General features: G+C 41.8%; 1 protein-coding gene across 1 annotated transcript in view; it reads left to right on the forward strand.

Moving 5' to 3' along the window:
• Positions 1 to 6,557: 6,557 nt before the first annotated feature.
• Positions 6,558 to 16,243, forward strand: part of CMC1 (C-X9-C motif containing 1) — a 93,264-nt gene continuing 83,578 nt past the window's right edge. Inside the window, exon 1 of the mRNA XM_045903917.3 lies at positions 6,558 to 6,763. Coding sequence (XP_045759873.1) covers positions 6,745 to 6,763 — 19 coding nt within the window. The 5' untranslated portion in view covers positions 6,558 to 6,744. The remainder of the gene's footprint in view (positions 6,764 to 16,243) is intronic.

The raw sequence follows: 16,243 nt of genomic DNA on the forward strand, positions 1-16,243 counted from the left end.
AGCAGGAGGGGAGAGACAGAGGGAGCCGATGAGGGAGAGGGAGAGGGAGAAGCAGACTCCCTGATGAGCTGGGAGCCCAATGTGATGGCGGGCTGATCCCAGAACCCTGGGATCATGACCTAAGCTGAAGGCAGACGTTTAAACATCTGAGCCACCCAGGCATCCCATGACACAGAATTTAGTTAATGGAACAGATTTGTGTAAACACTCTCCTTTACTGAAGGTCAAGTCCTGAGCTTTTGGGGGCTCTTTATTTGGACTTATTGCTTAATGTCCTATTGATAAATATACCAAAATCGATGACATAGGATTGTTTTGACTGAACATAGCACTAGCGAGAAAGCATCAGAACTTGCTAGCAATTCTCATTTTTATCTCCTTGGGTGTCTATGTGGCTCCAGCTAATAGTGGCCACCCTAGCTATTTCAACCATATTTGTTGTTCATTGATGGTTACCATATGCCTATTCTATACAGCAAAGTGCTGTCAACTATGACTCCATTGTCTTTCTCTTGTTGAATAATAATTTTTAAAGAGTTACTTCAAATATAAGCATTCATGTTTATGTTTATTTTCTGGAAGTCAAATGACTTGGGCTCCCTCGGGCTCCCACATCATCTTTTATCATGTTGGACTGTAATTATTGTTCGTGTGTTTGTCTTATGCCCCATGTACTGTGAGTTCCTTAAGGGAAAGGACATCATCTTGTTTATTTATTCCAGGACTCAGCACAGTGTATGGCACATAGTAGGCTCTCTGACTTGGGAGAAGAGTGGGTAATGAATTCAGGAAGTTTGTCCTCTGTCAGATTAGTAGTGCAGAAACATCTGGAATCAGTTGTCGGAGTTTTCACTAACTTTATTTCCTCTAAATAAGCAAAAGATCCTTGAGATGTTTTCAGGGCAGCTGGCCATCTAATCAGAATGTCACTGCTCTTTCAGACACACTGTACAATGAAAAGCACTTCTGTTTTTGTTTGTCAAGTTTGCCAGCCCCTATGAGAAATTCTACAAAGGATCATAGCATCTGCACAAGACCAAGGTAAGAGGAATCCAATATAAGTCATGTCATAGTCTGATCATTATCTTTATTACTTTTTTTTTTAGTATTTTTTAGGAATAAAAGTCTGTGACCCCAGAAAAAATTGTGGTCTGTCTTAAAGGAGGCCACCCAGAAAACAATTCACAGTAAAAACAAAGCATAAAATATAAAAAGCCTTCCACAGAGGTGAGAGGTGATTTTTTTTCACACTTTTTTTTCTCACCTGGTAAGTGATAGGGCACACTGTTAAATCTCCTTTGTTCATTTGAAAGGTATTCACATAATACTGATTTAAACATATTGTTACCCAGATTTCAGTCTTGAAGGCAGAGTAGCTCAGAAGTATTACATTAAAAAAAAAGAAAACCAAAAAACCCTGGATATAGTGCAATAGTTCAAAAGGACAGTTTTGTAAAAGTAAAAGATAATCATCACAATAACAATAGTTAGAATTTAGCAATGGCCTACCATGTGCTAGAAAACACTATCACTGTTTGTTACAGGTCTTCTTTAATGCTCAGATCAATTGTGCAGGGATGGTGTGATTGAGGACACTGAGACTCAGGAAGAGAAACAGTTTACCAAATGTAAATTAGAAGTAGGAGAGCAGATATGTGGATATATACAACAACATGAACAAGTCTCATGGCTATTGAGCTGAGCAAAAGAAGCCAGATATGATAGACTACACTGTATGATTATGTTTGCATAAGTTCGAGACAGGGCAAAACTAGTACATTCTCATAGAAGTCAGGAGAGTAGTTACTTTTATGAGGGGGGTTTCACTAGGAGGAGGTATCAAGGAACCTTCTTGGATGCCTAGAAATGCTCTAGGTCTCGACAGAGGTGTAGTTCAAAAGTATATACATACTTAAGAACTCATTCAGCTGCACAAAGATTTGTGCCCTTTTCTGTATATAAGTTATATCTAATAAAACAGTTAAAAAGTAAAAGAAGGCAAGAGGAGTTAGAATTTAGCTCTGTTTAGTTCCACAGCTCCTGTCTTTCCACTACATACTCTTTCAGAAATCAGTTTCAAGTTTCTTTGTTCAACACAGAATCTTACCCATTTTTCTAGGATAGTGTACAGAAAAGTCCCCACAGATAACTTTCTAAACTATTGCAAGTAGGCTCATATAGTAAATAATGTAGAGTACAAGCAGGTTGTTGATGAAAGGATGACGTAATAAGCTGGAACTCATCTATCAGGGGCTTTGTGAACCTTGTCCAAGGAAAGGGTTTGGATTTTATTTATATGGGAACCACTGAGGGATTTTATATAAAAAGTTTTATGATCCTATTTGCTGTTGTGGGTGAAATGAGTTAGAAAGAATGGATGGGAGGAGAAACAGCCTAGGAACAGAGAGCAAGTTAGGAGACCATTGTGAACATCTCTGCAAAAGCAGGTAGATCTTGGATTGAGTCGTAACAGTGTGGTTGGCAGATGAAATAAAAAGATTTGTTAAAGAGCCAGGTGGATGTTGTAATCAGTTGGGTGTGGGCAATGGGGGACAAAGAGGAGCTGACTGAAGTGGCTAGGTGGACTGAGCCATAGCAAGGCAGAACCTATTCAACCACCAGAAAGACAGGGACAAACTCTATCATGCTGGGGGGAGGCTAAAGCTAGGCAAGTTGTCAGGGCTCTAGCCAGGTGATTTGGGACTCCAGGAAGGGGTCTGGTCCTTTGGACACAGACACCCACAACCTGAAGACTATGTGAAGATACTGGGAGAAAACGGCCATCTGTAAGCCAAGCAGAGAGGCCTCAGAAGAAACCAAGCCTACAGATACCTTGATCTTGGACTTCTAGCCTCCAATTGTGAAAAAAATAAGTTTCTGTTGTTGAGGCCACCCATTCTGTGGTACTTTGTCATGGCAGCCCTAACAAACTAATTGTCAACCTGGACCCAAGTCCATTCAAATGGGAAAAGGCACAGGCTGTGGGTTCTGGGGGCTAGATCATGAGGCTCAGAAAGCAGACAGGGCCATCAGGGTCCAATGGATAGTGATCTTCTAGCCAAGAACTGGTTCCAAATCTCATGTACTGGTAGGGATGGGGCTTCTAGTATTCTTCTAAATGCAATTCTCATTGGCTCAAAGACAGGACAGAGCAGAGCTATCGGTGAAGAGTCTTCAATTCTGACGTTGGGCAGAGTTGGAAGTAAGCAGGGGCTATCTCGACTTTTAAAAATAACTAACTGGATATCAACATAGAGCAAAAAGGTATGCTAGATCTAGTCAGAATTGATGCAATAAACAATTAAGATATTTATGTGTACTTGCAAATTCGTTAGATATTAAATTAAGATATGTGTATGTGTGTGTGCATTCACGTCTAGTCTACATACTAAGCCGTTCACTTCTCTTTGCTTTTGCATGCTCTGCCACAGATCAGCTACTGTCCTTGCTCCCTTGGGTCACTACAATTTTCTCCTAGTTGGTTCCTCTCTTTCAGTGTTGCTCCCCAGTAATGAGGATCAATGGCAGATCATTTGAGGCATGAATGGGTGCATTGCCACGATTTTCTCATTTGTCTGTGTACATTTGCCAAGGAAAGGAATCACCTAGAAAACCTTCTTGACTCCTTGTTCTAGTTTCCTAAGTCGGTTATGAAGAATGGATTCTTCCTTTCCAGGTACATTCACAACCGTCCTTTGTTTTACATTGCCACATATACTAATTCAGGCTCTTTTCGCATCCTGCCTGAACTGCAATAGCCCCTTACCCTTCTGCTTAACCCCTGCCTCCTCCTCACTGCCTGTATCTAGCCTACACAAAATCTTTAAAAGACACCACTTTGACCACAAGGCCGTTTTTCTACTTGTTAACCTTCAATAGCCCCTGACTGCTTATAGCAACAAATTCAAACACTCCTCAGCCTAATGTTTAAGGCTTTGGGAATCTGACCTCTTCTAACATTTTCAGTCTCATTTTTAACCATCCTAGCTTCCCAAATCCTCAAACGAATGGTTTCAGGCATTGCCCTCCACCATGCCTGCCACACAGCCCTGCTTCCTACCCCTAGCTTTTGCACATATGTTTTTATTCCTTACCTTCTTTTCCATGCCTCATTTGTCAAATCCCAGACACTTGTATTTTTAAGGATTTTATTTATTTATTTGAGAGAGACAGAGACAGAGCACAAGCAGTGGAAGGAGGCAGAGGGAGAGGGAGAAGCAGACTCTCCACTGAGCAGAGAACCCAACTAGGGACTGGATTCCAAGGCCCTGGGATTGTGACCTGAGCCCAAGGCAGACGCTTAATCGACTGAGCCACCCAGGCGCCCCTCCCGGACACTTTTGTTTACTTTTCTCCTAGTGTGACATGCATTCTTCTCTGCTGACACGTGCTACCCATCTTTCACTGCCAACCATAATTTCTGCCTCATCTTTGAAGTCCTTCCTAACCACCCACGCCGGCATTCAGCCATTATGTACCAGATATTGTCTAAGCCCTAGAGGTCATGCTTGGATAATACAGATTTCTTCATTTCCGGGACAATGTGCTCTCCTCCTCTTTTTGTTCCCATTGCAGTTATGGCTCAAAGATTTGCCCATTAATAATGTGATATCTTAGGAAATTTCTTCTGTTTTGAAGTACCAATTACATTTCTATGATTTAACTTTTAATAAATAACTTATCTTTCTCAGGTATATTATAAAGACTGTGCCCCCAAATGATCTTATTTAGCATGAGACCGGAGAGGGGTACACTGTTATGTACCAGGTACTGAGGTGCTGCTAGTGCTTCTCATAGTGTGGCATGTCCAGCAGTCCATTTTATGGGACACACAAAACCCTCGATTTTACAGATATTATTGCGTAGGGTGAGGTTAATGTGGATAGTGCCCATGTAAGTTTTTCTTTGAGTTGATTTAGATTAAAAATCTTAAATAATAACGGTTCAAGTGATACTTAGTTATGGCAAAAACTGTAGAAGTGGTTTTTCAATGGCTGAAACAGTGTTAAATGATACCACATTTATTCCTCACAATGATTTTACAAATTAGAAACTAAAGTCTAGAGAAACGTTGGAATTTATTCAAGTCATAAAGCCAATAGGTTGTGATGCAGGATTCAGGTAGAGGTACTTAGGTCTCTGACTAAAGCTCCTGGTGATGCCCTTTTGCATATAGGAAGATTTAGTTTACCTAAGTGTGAGTGTCTGGCTTGTGTTTTTATACCCCATCTCATCTCCTTAAAAAGATTTATTACCTAAACGAAATACTCCACCTCCAGAAAAAGAAAAGGGGCACCAGAATGAATCTGGTATGTTTCAAAACACATTTATAAAACACACGAGAAAACCGACCTGCTTTCCTGCCTGGCTGAGTGAAACATTAATTCTTCACCTTGGCATCTCAACCTACAGCTGTAATAAGGGCCGTTATGCCCAAATAGGCCCTTAAACGGAAGACCTGCTGAGCAGAGACCCACTTTCCCAGCCCTGCTCAACTGCGGCTGCTTTTTCTGCCAACTGACCAGGCTGAAGCAGCAGCAGGGGAGGAGGGACTGCAGGTAGGTGGGGAGGGGATCATTTTGAAAGCTCTAAATCCCTCCCAGGGAAGAAGCAGCTGCTCCTTGTTTTTCTAACATCTGTCCCATCTGTCCCGGCCGCACTTCACCCTTTGGAGTCTCCAACTAGCAAAACGTGGATGTGACAAGGAAGCATTTCTGAAGGCTGGTTGGTGAGTGGAAATGAGCATAACTGCCACCAGAAAGTTTCCTTTAACGAGAAGAGGGCAGTTGGGGTTCTTCAGGAGCATAGCTATCACCTTCCTTCATTTTTCTCAAAAACATACAGCTTTAATTGACAGAGTCGGGATTTGTAACATCACCCAAATCAGGCTGTGCCTTAGGCCCCTAAGAATAATATTTGCTAGCGCCCAATTTTTTATTTCTCCTCCAGGGAGCCACAGGCTGCTGATTTGTGGGAGAAATACTGATACTGCACAAACTATACCACCTCTATAGTAGAACAAGCTGTGCATATCTCGCATGTGCGGAGTTCATCACATTTAACAGCGTGTTGCTTTTATCGGACTCTCCTGCCGACACGATACTACTGGAGGATAGGGACCTTATTTTTATTCAATTATTTGCCCCTCGTATTTAGAACCCGTGGCTGGAACCTGACAGGCATAAAATAGACATTTATGAATGAATGAACGTTCACGAAGAAAAATAAAGGAACAGGATGATTCATTCCGTTCTCCAAAGGCGGACGTGGAGGGAGGGGCTTGGCCGTGAACCTAGTCGCCACGTGAGGCGCACTCCCAAAGGCCCACAGCTTCGGCTCTGGTCTCCGCAGACCCGAGCCTGCAAGCGGGCGCTCACGGTTCTTCCCAAGCCCGGCTGCGCGCGTCTGAAACAGTCCCGCCTCCAAGGCACGCGAGGTCACACCCCCTTCCCGGTCGTTCCCTGGGAGATGGCCGTTCCCCTTCAGTTACAGGCTTCGGGGCGGGGTCAGGAGAGCGCAGGCGCAATGGGCGGCGGAAGTAGCGAGTAGGGAGATAAGAAGGAAGGAAAGAGGCCTGCCGCGCTCTGCGGAGGGCACTGCGCTCCTCCTCCACCGCCTCTTCCTACCGCGGGAAGCTCTGGGCGGCCGCACGTGCCGCCCAGCCCAGGCTCCTCCCCTCCCTCCCCTCCCTTCCCCCCGCCCCGTCCGGGAGCGGCCGGGAGCTGCTTTCCTCCGCCCGCCGAGATGGCGCTCGACCCCGCAGGTACGGGGGCGGGACGCGGGGGTTGCTGAGGAGTCACGGCCGGCTCCCTAACCGCGGCTGTGCGGTTGGGGGCCGGCCTGGGGAAGGGGCCGAGCGCTGAGGTTGCACCGTTTTCGGAGACGTCCGCTCACGCCCGGCCGGCCTGCCGCCTTAGGGTTTCTGGCAGCCCCAACTTCTTCCCTGCAGTCTTCGGTCTTCTTCCCGCTCCTTGGGGTTCGGGTTAGGTGAAAGGCTTGGCTTTGCTGTATAAGCTCTCGTCCATTTGTGGCTTACACACATTTCCTTCTTAACGCGACTGGTCTTTCCATCTTTTTCGCCCCTCTGGGGCACTGATTCCTTTAAGTATCTGTAATCTAACTTAAAAGCGGTAATCCAAAAGACCCATCATTGTGGCAAGAGTCCGTTTCTTGAGAAAGGATCCCCAAGGTTTTGATCAACGTTATTTTTAACTTTAGTGTTTCCACCCCACCTGCATTTGCAGCGGTAGTTTCAGTTTCCCTCGAATTCCCGTCCTTACAGAAGCTCACCTGCCGTGTCCTTGCTTTAAGCTATTTATGTTACGGAAGCTCACCTGAGGTATCTTTATAGGGTATTCATGTAAATATAGGGAACTTCATTTTTGAAGGGAATGGTAATTGGTCTAGTCCACTCCCTGCATTTTATGAATATGGAAACTTGAGGCATTGGGAGGAGTAGTAATGGCTTCAAACCTTCGGAGATTCAGAAATGGAAAAGTCACTTTGGTGGCCCTCAAGGAGAGCGGAAAGTGTAGGTAGCCAACAAGTAGTACTATTTATTGAACGCTTTATTATCAAGCTAAGTATTCTCAGTTGTCCAACAATAGTGTGTGGTGTGGTAGATAGTATTATCTCCCTCTTACGGATTAGGGAGCAGGTGGAGAGAGGATCAGGGACTACTCTAAAGCATAAAATAATTTCTGGAACACCTAATAATCATACCAATATTGGGCCAGGTGGTTGGATTAGACTTTATGAGGCAGTTAACAATTGATCTGGGCTTTAAAGGATAATTTCCAGTGGTTGGAGTTGGAGAAGAGGCGGCAGGATGAGGAAATGTATGGGCAGTAAAGTGCACTGTGTGAGGTTTGGTCGCAGGGTGTAAATAAGGGGTGGGTAAGGAAAATTAGAAAGTGGATTAAGGCCTATTGCAGTAGCGCCACACCCAGAGTGGAGCCCATAGTGGGGCTTGAACTCACAACCTGAGATCCAGACTTGAGCTGAGATCAAGAGTTGGGAACTCAAGCGACTGAGCCACCCAGGTGCCCCATAGTTCTAGTATTTTGAGCTGAAAGGGATATTCAAAGCAGTCTCATACAAATGAGGAAACGGACACAGAGAGAGGTCAAAGACTTTCAAATGTCTATATTCTTGAATTTAGATCCACGAGAAAATTTAGAAAAAAGTCATACTTGCCGTCTCCACTTTTTTTTTTTTTTAAAGATTTTATTTATTTATTTGACAGCCCGAGAGCACAAGCAGGGGGAGCAGCAGAGGGGGAGAGAGAGAAGCAGGCTCCCAGCTGAGCAGGGAGCTGGACGTGGGGCTTGATCCCAGGACCCTGGGATCATGACCTGAGCTGAAGGCAGGCGCTCAACTGACTGAGCCACCCAGGTGCCCCATTTACTTTTTTACTGTCGACTTACTCTTAACCCACTCAAATCTTATGGTATGCCCAAGGCTACCCAGCTAATTGCTGGTAGAGTCAAGGCTGGAATAGAACTCCATAATTCATTTCCAGGCCAGTGTTACAGACCCTGCCTCTGTTGGAGTATTTATTGATTAAGCAAATACATGCCCGTTACATGTCACAAGCATACAGTGTTAGAAGAAAGAAGGCAGCCCACCCCTATGCCCCCATATACATTTTGCCGGATTATGATAAACATGACAGTAGGTGGTGAAGAGAGGACTACCTCCGAGTGATCTGTGAAGAGCTCCATGAGGAAGTGTTGTTTGAATTGGAAATCTGAAGGACAAGATGAAGTAGCAATATGAAGAGGTAGGGAAAAAGTACGCCAGGCAGTCCGAAGTAGTAAATGCTTAAACATTTGCCTGGAATGCAGGTCAGAGTGGTGGAGTTCCGTAAGGGAAGATGTTGGGGAAGTAGGCAGGAGCTTGATGCTGCAGGGCCTTGAAGGCTCTGATAAGAAGGCATTTGGAAGCTTCTAAAGAGGGCAGTGACATAAATTATGTCTTTACTACCCTGACTGCAGTGGTAGCATGCACTATGGAGGGGTCCTGAGTGGAAGCAGGGAGACAGGATAAGAGATGGTGGCAGTAGTCCAGGCCAAATATGTTAGTATCTTAGCCTGGAATGGTATTAGAAAAGCTGGAAAAGAATATAAAGCTTATTCGGTTGATGTTTTGAAGGAGCAGTTGAGCTGCTGTTGCATTGAATAAAGGTGGTGAGGGAAAGGGAGGCATTAAGGATAATTAGGTTTTTTACCAACTGGGTGGCTGGTGATGGTCAAATCTAACAGTATGATCATTGGAAACTTGATAAAAGCAGGGATGGAAGCAAGATTGAATGGGAAGGAAGAAAGTGGAGTCAGCAAGTTGGAAGTTTTAAATTTTTCTTACCTGTTTAAATTCCGGAATAAAAATACTAAAGCCAGTTTTGTGTTTTTTTAGCTTCATTTTTGTTTGGGTCCTGAGTTGAAGCATAGGTTCACATTTTGATATTTCTCTTGCTTTTTATACAGTGGTAGATGCCCATACTAGTAGTTACATCAGATGAGGTTTATATAGCAAAGTCTCTTTTCCACTGGTTTATGTTAGATTTTTAAAAATCTTTTATTAAGTTTTTAATTTTAATTCCAGTATAGTTGACACAGTGTTATATTAGTTCCAGGTGTGCGCTATAGTGATTCAGCAATTCTATGCATTACTCAGTGCTCATCAGGATAAGTGTACTCTTTAATCCCTATCACCTATTTCATCCATTCCTCCACCTACCTCTGGTAACCGTATGTTTGTTCTCTGTAGTTAAGAGTCTGTTTCTTCATTTGTCTGTTTCTCTTTTTTTTCTTTTTTGCTTGTTTTGTTTCCTAAATTCCACATGAGTGAAATCATATGGTATTTGTCTTTCTCTGACTGACTTATTTTGCTTACCATTATACTCTCTAGCTCCATCCATGTCGTCCCAAATGGCAAGATTTCATTCTTTTTTATGGTTGAATAATATTCCATTTTGTATGTATATACCACATCTTCTTTATCCGTTCATCTATTGATGGACAGTTGGGCTGCTTCCATAATTTGGCTATTGTAAATAATGCTGCTGGAAACATAGGGATGCATGTATCCCTTTGAATTAGTGTTTTTTGAATTTTTTGGGTAAATACCTCGTAGTGTGATTGCTGGATTGTAGGGTAATTCTATTTTTAAGTTTTGGAGGAATCTCTGTACTGTTTTCCATAGTGGCTGCACCAGTTTGCATTCCCACCAGCAGTGCATGAGGGTTCCTTTTTCTCCACATCCTCTCCAACACTTGTTGCATGTGTTTTTGATTTTAGCCATTTTGACAGGTATGAGGTGATGTCTTATTGTAGTTTTGATTTGCATTTCCCTGATGATGAATGATGTTGAGCATCTTTTCACGTGTCTGTTGGCCATTTGGATGTCTTTGGAAAAATGTCTATTCATGTCTTCTGCCTATTTTTTTAATTGGATTATTTGTTTTTTTGGTGTTGAGTTGTATGAGTTCTTTATATACTTTGGATACTAAACCCTTATCAGATGTGTCATTTGCAAATATCTTCTCCCATTCAGTAGGTTGCCTTCACTGGTTTATGTTAGATTTTTAAAGATCTTTATACAAGTTTGATCTAACTAACTTTGTAGGGTCCATTTTTCTCAAGAAACTCTGAACTCAGCATTGAAATGCAGGTTATATACTTACTCTTCTATGTAGTTTTATTGAAACTATTTTTCTTTTTGTTAATGTAGAGGTAATAAGGGCACTCTGTACATTTTTCAGCTGTAATTATGTTCATTATTTTCTCTTACTATTTGAATGCAGAGAGAAAAGCTGGAGGGAGTCCACAACACCCAAGAAAAGTGGCTGTGGAAAGAGATTAATATTTGTAAAAACTACTCGTATGTGGGTTGTTCTCCCGGATATTCAGATTTAATTCACTAAGCCTCTGACATTTTAAGTAGTCCATAGACAGTTCTAATATGCAAATAGAGTAGAGGAGGAACCACTGTTCTGAACTCTTCCACTTTTATTGACTTATTCTTCAGCTTTGTTTTCTTATCAGTCTAATCTTCCTATTTCCAGAGAAAATTATCCCTACATTTTTAGCCATGAATGGGACCTTTGATGGCATAATAATGGTCCAGAAATATACAGTATAGCACATTTTCGTATAATAGAACTTAAGCATAGTCTAGTCCAATTTATATTTGCCAATTTAGAACCCCTTCTACAAGTATTGTATATTTTAAGAATCTAGTCAGACTTAAGTGATTGCAAATTTAAATGGTTGTGTATTTTGAATGCATAACACATGATCACCTATAGGAACAGTTTTAAAAGTGGTGCTTGTTAAAGTAGAATTTTCAAAAAGGTAAAATTATTACTCATGCAAATATAAAATGAACATGTGTTGAAGATTTTCTTCAACTCATTAATTAGGGAAACAGTAAAATGTAAAACAGTCCAAAAGCATTTGAGAAACTAGATGCATAGACAGTTTCATAGATTACTTGCTTAGATAAAAGAAAAATGGTTAGTTTATAACAGGACCATATCCTGTAATCTTTGGGGTTATCTTTTCCACTGGTCAGAAATTATGTCTGTCTTTATTCAACAAAGTTCTAGACATTAACCTCCTCCTGTAACAAGTTATAAAAGGGCCTGGTAATGGAAAGTCAAGCCCAGGGCTGTACTGAAAGAACACCCAGTTATTCCTTTGCTATTTCCAGACTCCAGAGAATTTTCCAACCTGATTATATTCCCAGAAGACAACTTACAGAAACCTGGGCCTGATAATTTTGATTACTTTCTGTAATAACCAAAAGAGATTCCCTTTTTCCTTTTTTTTTCTTGTACCATTCCCTCTTTTAGCAGGGTAGCTAGCTCCCCTTTCCTCATCCATTAGTGTGGATTTGTTCTCTACTTTTGCGTGATGGAGCACTAGCAGCAGAGAGGTTTCCTTAATCAAGTGTGTGTGTCCCTCTAATGGTGTTTTCCAGAAATCTAAGTAGGGGAGGAAGATGGGACAGCGAGGGCTCAGGGGATGGAAAGTGGAGTCAGGAATTTCACGACATCCCTTGAGTAGATGTTGAAGGTGTGTCTTGGGAGGGTGGCCTCATGGCAGTTCTCTGAGTATTTGAATGATAGGGGTTCTTTTAGTGGTTCCTGTGGGCATGTAGGTAGATTAGCTTTAGGGGTACTAGCACTTACTAAATTCACTGGAGGTTTTTAAGTTAGACATCTAAACAGATTTGAAGACTTTTCTGAGCACTGTGTAATTAATATATAAAAGGTTATATAGCTGATTAGAAAAATGTTGATTTTATTCTTCTATAGCTCTATAGTATTCTCTTAGACATAAATTACATTTGTAGTTCAGAGCTAAAAATCTGTTTAACTTGTAAATTTTACATATTTCTAAACTGGAAGTATATTTGTTATAGGCGTTATGAATCATGAATCATGAAATGTTTTGTCAACCAGGTCAAGGAGTTTGAATTTTATCCTGAGAACAATGGGAAGATGCTGCAGATTTTTAGGCAAATAGAACTTTCCTTCATTTTCTGTTTATCTGACTTTTCATCAGATCCGGGTTATTTGTTCTCAGCAGAATACTGCCTAAGTGGTGATGTATCTTCCTCTTGGTATCATATCTGGAGGCACATAATGTTTGTTTCTCATAGGTGATATTAATTTTGATCACAAGGGCTTTGTCCCATTTCTTTGTTTTTCCTCTCGCCATTAATTAGTAATCTGTGGGAAGACCATTTAAGACTAGGCAAATACCCATTCCTCATCAAAAAATTCCCCTTTGATGTGGTATCCATTGATGATTTTTGCCTGATTCAGTCTTTCCTACTATGGTTGCAGAATGACGATTTTCTGCCTCCAGCCTTCTCTCCACATTTATTAGATGGTTGTTGACATTTCCATATAAGCTAGAGACTATTTTGTTTCTTGTTTATTTATTTATAGATTTATTATAGATGTGCACTCATGAATTCCTACTTTTCCACTGGTTTATAATTTGTTACTGTATGTAATTTGGTGCTCACATTTTCCCAGATTTAGCCAGTGAGAGAGTTCCTTCAAACTAGCTTCTGGGTCCTTGTGATATGTTCCCATCCTTTTTTGGAGCATTTCCTTTTTTTCTCATACAAGGTGTTTCTGATTCATCTTGTACCTGTTCTGGCCCATCCATAGAATTCGTCCTCTGACAAACCCTGGTTCCTTTATTTGGGCATGACATTACAGAACAAGGTCTGAGGACCATTGGATGTTTCACATGCAGGTTTATGAATGGCATGCTCTTAGGGAAAAACCTGTGAGGGACTGAGGGGAAGAGGAAAGGGAAGGGGAGGAAGCTGAGCAAGGATGTGGTTTCAGGAAAGGCTGGTCTCAACCTGATCAGCTCTGGTGCACCACAAAGTGCAGGCTTGTCCCACTTTGGAGGCAAGGGCACTGGGCTTTTGTGCCCTCTGTCAGTCCTTGCCCACTGCAGGAGATGGGAGAGGGGCAGCAGGAAGGAAAGCTAGAATGTGCTACCGTGGCCAGGGGCAGTCCTGAAAAGGTTGCAGGGGTGAATGCTTCTGCATTCTGCTGCAGGGGGTGGGGGGGTGGGGGGAATTCCAGCTTTGTCCTAAAAATCATTTATCTGAAGCTTCTAGGAACCTTTGTTCAGGTAGTGAGAGTTTGGATAGTGGTAGGTCAGATAGGAAGGGCTACTTGCACAAATATATAAATACGCGCAGGTGTGTGTACAGGCTCCAGGTGTGAACATCATGGGGTTGTGGTAATGACATTGGCCTAAGATATACCTAACATCTGCCAAACTGTGCGTTGTTTTTTTTTCTCTAGGTCATTTGACATGCTGTTCTTTCGTTTTAGAATTTTCCCTCTCTTCCCCATCCCCAAATCTAATTCTTGTTCATTTTTCACACCTCACTTTAGAATCATTTGCATAGGACGCTTTCCCTGATTGTTACCACCCCACAATCTTTCAAAAAACAGTTTTAAAATTATTTGAGATTTTTAAAAACTACCAAAATGTCACATAGCCTGGGTATAGAGTTTTTCATTCTAGACCTAGAGTTTTTTTCCTTGAGAAATAAAGTGAAACTTACAGATGTGATTTGTCTGTATGTGTCCAATGATTTGAGAGAGGAAGAAAAGCATTGTGTGGAGAATGAGATTATTTACCTGTGTAGTAAACAGTAAATATTTCTCATATGATTTCACCTCTTTAAGTTTATCAGAGACTAGATGATTAGAGAAGATAAACCAGTTAATTACATCTAGACGATAAGAGATTGCCCACCAATGGGGGGCCAGGGTGGGGGGAGAGCACTGTCCTGTTATGGAAATAGCACCCAATTGAATTGGGAAATTAGTAATGATATCTTCTTGTTTTAGACTTTGCCATTAACCTTAGGCCCAATTCTAAATGGCATAATCTCAGGTTTGAGGATGAGGGGTAGGGAGAGTAAGGTTTATCAGATAACTGTAAAAGCTGCTTTTTTTTTTTTTTTTTAAAGATTTTATTTATTTGACAGAGAGGGAGAGCAGCAGAGAGAGGGAGAAGCAGGCCCCCTGCAGAGCAGGGAGCCCAGCTTGGGGCTCGATCCCAAGACCCCGGGATCATGACCTAAGCCAGAGGCAGCCGCTTAATGACTGAGCCACCCAGGTGCCCCTGAGAGCTGCTTTAAGCCTTAAACTTTTATGATTTTTAAATACTTGCAGTTGGTCTCAAGGGATTCTTGACTCAGCACAGAAGTTTATGTTCCATTGGCTGGATGAATATCCTTATTTTTGTATAAGGGTGTTAATAGCATATGTGTAGAATTCCCTAAGTTTATAGTTGTCAAAAAATACTACCTTTTACTTGATATAAGTGGATCAAACAAAACTGCCCAAATAAGAACACTGATGCCCAAATTAACCTTCTCCCCCACCAGCCCCGATTGTATTTTAACATATTTAAGTAAAGAGATTGAGGGGAAAATTTTTTTAGGCATGGTATTTAATATCCTGCATTGTGTTTTTGCTGACGAACTGTTACTAGGAATTTTGTTTTTGTTTTTGTTTTTGTTCTTACAGATCAAAGGATATGTTAATTAAGCATGAAGAATTAAAATACTAAATTTCAGTGGGGCACCTGGGTGTCTCAGATGGTTGGGCGTCTGCTTTAGGCTCAGGTCCTGGTCCCAGGGTCCTGGGATGGAGCCCCACATCGGGCTCCTGCCTCAGCGGGGGGCCTGCTTCTCCCTCTCCCTTTGCCTCTCCCCCTGCTCATGCTCTCTCTCTCTCTGTGTCTCAAATGAATAAATAAAATCTTTAAAAAAAATACTGAGTTTCAAATGTATGCGGCAGAATAAGGAGCTAGCTTGCTTTACTCATTGTGTAGACAAGCCCTAGCATGGTGACTGATACGTAGTAGATGCCTAATATCTGTTAACAGAATGAATATCTATAATTATCAAATATTGAAACACTGTTAATCATGGGTCATTTATTAAACTGAGTGTATATTTACCATGTGCCAGCAGTTAAAGGGAATTAAGAGATAAATTAGACATGGTCTCAGACCTCATTAAATTTAAGTTTCATGCAGCATTCCTTGATTTAGCGACATATTAGAATTATTTGAGGAGCTTTTAAAAATACCAAACCCTGGGTTTATCCCAGCATTTCTGATTTAACTGGTCTGGGTGGTGCCCATTTTATCAAGCCCTCTCAGGTGCTTATTAGGTGCAGCCAGAATTGAGAATTTCTGGTACCAAAATCTGTCTTAGTCTCTTTGGCCTGCCATAACAGCATACCATAGACTGAGTGGCTTAAACAACAGGTATTTATTTTCCCAGTTCTGGAGGCCGGAATGTCCAAGCTCAAGGTGCTGGCCAGTTTGGTTGCTGATTCTTCTTATAAGACCACCTGTCAGATTAGGGCTCTACCCATATGATCTCCTTTAACACTTAATTGCTTCTCCAGATAAAGTCATATTAAGGTTTAGAGCTTCAGTATGAAGTGGAGTGAGGGAGGGGGACAAAGATTCAATCCGTGGCAACCACTGATCTATCAGGAGAAGAAGATTGCACAGACGGTGTGATGTGATGTGTTAAGTCCAGAATCAGAGCCATAGCATTGGTGTACACAAAATCTTGGGCTTAAAGGAGGAGAAAGCACTTTCAGGTGCTGGGTTCAGAGAGAACTTGGGGATGGAACAAGTGTTTGATTTTAAATCGGTGGACTTTGATAAGAAAA

The sequence above is a fragment of the Mirounga angustirostris genome, unplaced genomic scaffold (genome assembly GCF_029215605.1).
Source record: "Mirounga angustirostris isolate CCGP_5_RB_7025 unplaced genomic scaffold, mMirAng1.0.hap1 SCAF_1, whole genome shotgun sequence".
Classification (NCBI taxonomy): Eukaryota; Metazoa; Chordata; class Mammalia; order Carnivora; family Phocidae; genus Mirounga; species Mirounga angustirostris.